The 8,249-nt window shown below is 40.1% G+C and overlaps 1 protein-coding gene across 1 annotated transcript in view; it reads right to left on the bottom strand.

Annotated features, from left to right (window-relative positions):
• hydin (HYDIN axonemal central pair apparatus protein) overlaps nt 1-8,249 on the bottom strand; it is a gene marked incomplete at its 5' end in the record, with an annotated part of 71,921 nt that overhangs the window by 63,258 nt on the left and 414 nt on the right. Inside the window, 5 exon segments of the mRNA XM_035665779.1 lie at nt 2,525-2,649; nt 3,928-4,127; nt 4,961-5,095; nt 5,366-5,485; nt 7,279-7,404. Of these exon segments, the coding sequence (XP_035521672.1) occupies nt 2,525-2,649; nt 3,928-4,127; nt 4,961-5,095; nt 5,366-5,485; nt 7,279-7,404 (706 nt within the window).

Raw genomic sequence — 8,249 nt, 5'->3', positions numbered from 1 at the left:
AGATCTTGATAACTCTATCGAAGCCTTTTTCTCATTAAAACTACTTTTTTGTGTATTATTATTACATTATTCTTGTATTATTACAACTTTATTCTCGTAATTTCTCCGCCATACAAACACACACGGTGCTTCTCTGTAAAAATGGGGGTAAGGCATGGTAGAATATCCACCCAGGTGATGCATAGCTAACAAGAGTGAACTCAACTCCTTTATTCTGCATGGTGCACAGCTGTTACTGCATTTGTTTAACACCATGGGATTCTTCTACTTCTTCATCTTTTAGGGAGCTGTGTAGCTGAAATTAGCTTTAGAGGAGACTTTGATGTGGCTGGCTCGGGTCAGGAGTAAGGCTGATTTGGTTTTGATTGAAGCATCCCCGTGGTTAATCAACCTAGCCAGTCATGTTTGCCATTACTATTTTCAGCTACTAATGTGAGAAAGAAAAAAGTGAGACTTTTCTCATCATAACAAACTACAGTGTACAATTTACTGTACAGAAGTTCTTCATTGAAAAGAAGCCTTCTGTTTCTAAATTAACATTAAATGTTTGCCATCCAGCAAAGCGTTCACTAAATTTATGTAGGATGTTCGAAAACGGGGTTAAAAAACATTTCCAACGTACTAAGCCCCGGTTAAATCATCTCTTCTAATGCACCGATGTTTCCAGCAACTTTTTCCTTTCACCTCTAATTGATCCCCTTGTGTGTCCACAGGAAAAGTCAAAAGCTTCCTCATTTTGCCTTTGATGTTACAGAGTCTGGCTAATTGTGCATGCAACCAAGGCAACCCTCAAAAAAATGTGTGACCACTGAGTGTAAAACTACAGTACGGTACAAGTGTGGGCAGAGCCCAGGAACTACTCACTGAACACTGTGAGCTAGATGATCACAAATGAGCAGATTTATCACAAAAACATTCATTTGTGGGCACCATGGTAGCTCACCTGGTAGAGCGTGTGCACCATGTACTAAGGCTGAGTCCTTATCATAGTGGTCTGACTGCAGCACAGGATCCCCTCCTCTCTCTTTAGCTGTTTATATCCCCTACTCCAAAACCCCCCCACAAATTTGGAAAGCAATCAGTTGTCATTAAAACAAGCGTTTATCAAGCAATGGTATAATATAAAATACAATTTTTAAGATGAATAAATTAAAAGAACAGAGGACGAATGATTCATTACCACAAGAGATACCTAAACTGTCATTATAGCGTCTGCCATGTTGTCAAAGCAGTGGTAGTCATCTGTTTTTGTGGGCTTTACTATGCAAATAATCGAGCTTTGAGTAGTGATTTGCAAAAGGTGGAGTTAGTCTGTCCAATTCTCAAATCCAACACTGTACTGTGCAGAGACGACCAGAGACAGAGAGATAGTGGTGGGTTAGTGAATGCCCATTAAGATGTATTTTTAAAGAAATCGGAGCTGAGACAGAGGAGAGGCAAGATAACAGGCCCTGAGGGAATGCTGCACTGAGCAGTAAATACAATACGTCACAGCCACCATGGTCGAAATCCCCACTCTGTTCACAGCCCAACTCTCTAAAGAATTGTCGATTCTCCTCTCATTACCATTACCTGTTACACACACACACACACACACACAGCTCCCACGAACCTTGTTAGTATCTACTCATCACCTACATCCAAGGTTAAAGTATCTTTCAAACTCCAAAACCAGCCACATTCATAGGAGTACATACAGTCGTACACACAACATACTGGGTTTAAATCCAGCAGCAAAAAAAGAAACACAATCAGAAAGGAGACAATGCAGAGTTAATAGGACCAGCACTGCAAATCTATTGGTGCTGGGATGCTACAAATAGGTCTGTGGATGGAAAACACTGATAAGGGCTGCATATGTGGCCCTGACACTGTGAAACACAAACACTGCTATAATATTAATGCTTATGAATAATTATTAATAATAATATTTAAAGTACAGAATGAAATAAACTGGCTTCTTATCTAAAGAAAGTGAATGCCGGTGTTATCATCAAACTCTGAACTGCAGTGAGAAAATGACAGTTGCCCCGTTCTGCTTCAGGGTCACCGTTGCTGCAGAAAGAGAATCTCATTATGGCGTTTACCTCAGTGATTATAGTAAACACATTCATCCTTTTAGTTCCACCCCATTTGACACTGCTGATTATGCAAACTCTTTTTGTGTAGACTTCTGTAGAAAATCTTTGCTCCCATCTGTGTGTATGTTTGTTGTTTGTGCATGTGTGTGCCAGACTGTAACAGATAATGAGACAATGTACTTTGTTGAGGTGAGACCTCTCTCTGTTCTTTTATAGTAAGAAGTCTCACTGTGTGGGTTCCTGTTTGCTTGTCCATATTTTTATGTTACCAAAGAAGATTATAATTATATTGATACAAATGTCAGGTTTGGATTAAATCTGTGTATGATTGACACTAGCTTTATGAGAAGTTGTGGTCATAACCTTCTTTTAGTTTCCTTGTGATTTCTTATTTGTGGCACAAGCTTGCTCACAGTTTTGTTTGTTGTTTGACATTTTCTCACCAGTGTGGTAGTGCAGAAGCAGGTCCTGGCTGTGGTCTCCTATGGTCATGGGGTTGAAATTCACAGTCACCTGCATGCTCTCGCCTACACCAAGAGTCCCAGAGGAGGGCGTCACTGAGAAAGGCCTGGAATAAAATACAGTAGAAAAGAATTTCACAAGGTGGAAGAACAGACGTTGAACAGTTTTCACAATTAAAAAAAGAAATAAACATTATGTATGCAAAAGAAAAGGCAAAACTGTTTTTTCAAGGAAACAGACAAAATGAAAAAATAAATAACTAGCAAACAACAACAAACAATCATAGGCAATGTGTGTGTATCTCTGAAATGAGTGATCTGGGTGACATAAGGGTGCCCTAGGAAGATGATCATCCACACATCAGATAACACTGGATGACTGCAGGAGGATCTTGGATAGGACATCAAAAATATAGAAAGTGTTGCAGGTGAGTTTTTACATTTATATTACAAGCATAATCAATCAACCGATGGACACTTCGATGAGATTATGTCTTTAGACAGACAGACGGATGAAGCCTGTGTGCCACCTTGAATCATGATCATGATTTGAATCAGGCCATGCACATATTGATGAGAAGTCTATATTTGATGATAATGGAGCAAAACCCAGAACAAGAGGCAGCTTTAAGCAGCAGTCCCTGGCCACATCTGGTCACGTTTCATACCAAAGTCTAAAAAAGACATCACTTACATGATTTGAGTTACGTGCTTGCTGTACCTCCCAAAAAACTGAACCACTGAAAACTCCTCTTCTACCCTCCGCAAGCACACTGGAGCACACAGGGCTGATGATTTGCCACAATCGGGGCACAGAGCAAACCAGCCTGCCAGCCAAAATACTTCTGCACCTGAGCCAATATACGTACAGACTGACCAACTAAGGGGGCAGTGGAAGAGTGACGGCTTTGGCGAATACAGCAAAGCTGGGAGGGATGTTAGCGGGCAGGTGGCCTCCATCTGCACCAAGACAGTGGCCCCATCGTTGGTGTAGGACTGAAGAAGTAGGGTTACCCGCCCAATAGTATAACTGGAAATATGGTAAAGCCATATCACCCACTGATCTAGGTCTTTTTAAAAATTCCAATACGAGGTGGTTTCTTACTCCAAATAATGAAATAATCTTATGTTCAATAAAACTTTTAATTGTAATCAATAGTCATTACTGTAAATGTTAATATAATATGTACCTCTCACCAAGTCCAGTAATATAGTTCTTGAAAAGGTTTTTAAGCAAAATGTTTGCTGTCAAGTTGTGATTCTGGGTTAATGCACTGACGAATAAATGTTTATACACTGACAACTGTGAGTTTATTTACTGGGTATTTCATACCGGCCTTTGAGAATGAATCTATCTGCTACAGAGTCAACCATAATACTCTCACCTCTGTGTGTGAAGCGTGAACCTGGCCTTGCTGTTTCCTATGTTGCGGACTAGGTGAGTCTTCTCTGTGGAGGCTTTCACAGGACAGGCGGGGATATGGAACTCATCACGAAAGTCAAGAATGGCACGCGGCCCGATGGCACGGATCGGGACCTCAAACCGTTCTCTCTCTGTCACAAAAACCAGTCTGTGGTGGTAGTCCTGTGGACACAATGAAAAAAATGTGTTAAACACTCAAGCTCCATATATTATTGAAATATCCAGCATGTGTTAATTAGCCTTAAACACAAAGTAAAGCTGAGGCTGATCAGAACGTCATCAGTTTTTGGTAATAAATCAGTAGTATGTGAGTATTTAACCTCATGGAAGAGCTATAACATCAGTGGATCACCAAAGCCATTAGGGTTCATCGTATGGGGACCATGAATTTTTAAACCAAATTTCTCAGCAATCAATACAATAGTTGTTAAGATATTTCAGATATTTTCATATCAAACTGTGGAGCACTGCAAGCAAGACTAAAAACATGTGAGGACAACTGTAAAACAGCCATGACACACGAGGGATTATGTCACCTTTAATATAATGTTGCTACATTTAATGCTGACCTTTGCTTATCACCTTTCACTTCCACCCACAGTATCAGTAAAAGAGACAACAAAAGGAAGTGCTGGTGTAACCTAATGCCTGACCCTTAACCTTGTGACTCTGACTCAGCCATAGCCATGTGCACAAAATCTGAATGGAAAGTAAGGAGCAAGTAATCATTTATGGCATACTATCTATTTAATCTATGTATTTTGCTGTATTTTTGTCTTCAGTAGGAGTGCTTACTTAAAGTATTTTTTTCTCTAATTTCTCCTCTCCTCTGCTTCCCTACAGGTGTGATTACCGCTTCATCTAATCATCTAATCTAAATTCTATATCAGCCTCTTAAGTGCAGGTTACCTTGATACTTCATTGTGCTTCCTGAATCTAGCCTTCTGTGTGTGATTATTTTATGGAGCAGTTAGAGTCCCTTCTGTCTCCAGTACCTTGTTCTCCTGCGGGGTGAAGGAGACGGTGAAAGTAGCAGACATTCCTGGTGCAACCTTGCTACCTGCACCCTTCGGGCTGTCCACACTGAAATACTCTGAGTCCTGCAGGTCCAGCTTCACTTGTCGTGGAACCTTGACAAATAAAAATTACAGACTTTATAAAACCCCACACAGCAACAAACACACACAAGAGATAAATCAGTCATTATCACTTGAAGGTGTCTTGTACAACTTGCAGTGATAAATCTCTTCCAATCCCCTTGAATGTTTCCAATCATCCCCCCACACACACACATGCTGTAAATCTTTCTTTCCCCTGTTGTCTTTACAGCTGTCCTTCACTGTAACATGGGCTCATGTTATCAGTATAACTATGTTCTTATTCATCACTCATTCACACACCTTGTCATTGTTGAAGAGAAGTAGACGCAACTTGTAGGTCTCTGGTGGAATGAAGTTCTGAAAGACCAGCTCAGATGGGTAGGGCTGTAAAAGCGGCTGATCCATATCCACCAAGGACGACTGTCACACACACACACACACACACACACACACACACACACACACACACACCACACACAACACACACACACCACAAAGTATAAAATAATAACACCAAGTCCAAATGTATTGTCTTTGATAAAAAACACAACATATACAGTACTCATTAGCATGGACCAACATTATGATATGCGATACATAATGTAACACACAGGTAAAGCACGTGGTTTTGCTTTCTTTAAGGAAAAGGAAAAACATAAATAATGATAGGGACATTTCAAGTTATTAATAACATTATCTTATTGTTATTTTTCACAAGGTAAGACATTTTGGGACATAAGCATTATTTCATTATGTGTTTGAATGTGCATTAGATGATCCAGTAGCTGTTAGCCTTGTTTACCAAGAGGACTGGAGGACAGGTGAGAACAGCTGGCACATAAAATGGCAAATTGTTTTGAAACTTTTTGTAAGAATTAAACAAACAAGAAATAATGTGGTAATTAGTGAGCGTTAGAAGTGCTGGTAGGTAGATTTGGTTATCCTCGTTATCCCCTTTTCCAGTCTTCATGTTACAATAAGCTAACCGGCTCTCAAGCTTCATATTGAACAGACAAACTGGAGAGTTCAATCTTCTCATCCAACATCGTCCCGCAGCAAGAAAAGAGAGTAAACATGTTTCACAATATGTCGAACTATTGCTTTAATCTTTTTTTATGGTTTGTATGGAGTGATTTTCATCCAACCTCTATCACTGCATGATTGCCAGTTATAGAGTGAAAAGAATACTCTGCTGTATATTAAAGTGTGCAATTTTTGGTTTTCAGGATGACCTAAAGAGATCCTTTGCTCCCACTTATCACCTGCAGTGGCCCACAGTGGAGGTTACTCATGTTACCATTTGCATATTTGACATGTCAACAAAAACGTTCACAGGGTGAGATGCAAAGCGGGGTCCTAATTATGATGAAGGTGCGTTTATTAATTTTATGGGCATTTCACAAACTTTTGATGGCGTTTTTGCTCGAAGCCAGCGGTTAAATCTCGACTCTAAATGTACAGAGCATTCAGTCACATCGGTCGCCCTCTGCCCATCAATTAGTGCCTGCTGACTAAGGGGAAGCAGCCTGGGTACAATGTACATGACCTTAGCAGAGAACACATGCTCTGTATGCAGAGGATTAATGAGGAAATAGTGACGAGTTTCCTTCCAATGAATCTTTTTATATAGACATATTCATTCATTCATCTATTAGTTCAGTCCAGGCCAGTGTTGTTGAACTAAGTTTGGTAACTGGAGCAATACAATATATTTTATATGATATATTTTTAATATTTGATACAGTGTACCTTATTATATATCCTTGTTGTCTGGACATCTTTTGTAGTGAGGAGACAGGTTGTCAAAATCAAATGTAGGCTTCACTGTATTGTTTGAGTCTCAAATGTTACAGTGGACTCCCCAGGGTTTTCTCATAACGATGAAAGTGAGCAGCTGGAGCTTGTCTGCAGACTTTCATCTTTTGCTATCGGCTGTTGTCACTGTCACAGTTGTCACTGAGGGTGTTGGGCCAGCCTCTAGCATGTACTTCAAGTGCATATATGTATAATAATAATAACATATTTAACCTGTAACCTGTACAGTAGGCCCTGCTAGTGATCAGTGTCTACTGTGACCTTTCACTATCACTGTGTCCTCTGCAAGCATGTGTTTCTGGCTGCTCTCTCACAGGACTCTGGCTGTATTTGGTGGATATTGAAAGCCTAGCAAGTTATTAGGCTACTGAGGTATCACGACATCGACTGGAATTTACTTTGTGATGCGTAGTCACGCTCATGTCGAGCAGTTCCAGGATGCGGGGCGGGTGCACCTCCTTGGTGTTAGCCAAACGCTCCTCTGTAGACTGCAACATCTCCTGGGTGTAAACAGATGGACTCACCTGCAACACACAGTGGTGCAGGCAATTATGTTAACTGCCCTGATAGCCCGCTTCTAGTGTCTTAATTCAGCACTGATGAGGCACCACATCAAACAAGACTGTTAGCACTGATGGAATGGGAGGAAAGATAATGAGCACGAGCGCCGTGGACTGTCACCTCAAAGCTGTCAGCTATGACAAATACGCACGCCTGCATCAACAACATTTACATGAGCTGATTTCATATGCTCAAAGAATGTTAATATTCTCCCCTTCAGTGAGGACTACCTGCAGCTTTCTGTGGTAAATATCCTCTCCACACAATCCTCTGGCACCTCTTTATCAGTGCACCAGAAGCAAAGGAACATCTAACTGCACTTAGCCTATTTCAAGATTAGGTCAGGAAAGGATTCTAGCTTAAAATCAAAATGAATAATGTAGCAAAGGGGGTGTTATTCTATATTCAATATTCAATAGCTGCGAGTTAGTTGTGTATATATAACACATGTTCTATTATTCAGAGACAACAAAGTTGCTCGAGTAACCACTATTCTTAAATGGCCATGAAATAATTTGACCTATCTTTAGATGGTGATTCCTAAAATGATCCTGAAATGTAATATTTGTGTTTTACGTGAAGAAATTCAGACATAAAAGACCACAGAACTGTGAATGGGATATAATGCTTGAACTTTTTTTTTATTATGCTCAGCAATAGACTAAGATTTAGTGTTTGCATTGCACTTCACGTTTGTTATCACGCAGACAATGAACAAAACAAGGTTTGTTATGTAACTAAAAATGAGCTGTCACAAAGCTTGACATCAATATAATCACCTGTAAGCGCAGATAATTAGTTTGATGTG

This window comes from Morone saxatilis, unplaced genomic scaffold (assembly GCF_004916995.1).
Source record: "Morone saxatilis isolate NCDOM2014 unplaced genomic scaffold, NCSU_SB_2.0 Contig2, whole genome shotgun sequence".
In the NCBI taxonomy this organism is placed as follows: domain Eukaryota; kingdom Metazoa; phylum Chordata; class Actinopteri; family Moronidae; genus Morone; species Morone saxatilis.
The sequence above is the reverse complement of the archived record's forward strand: the minus strand, read 5'-3'. Positions and strand labels throughout refer to the sequence as shown.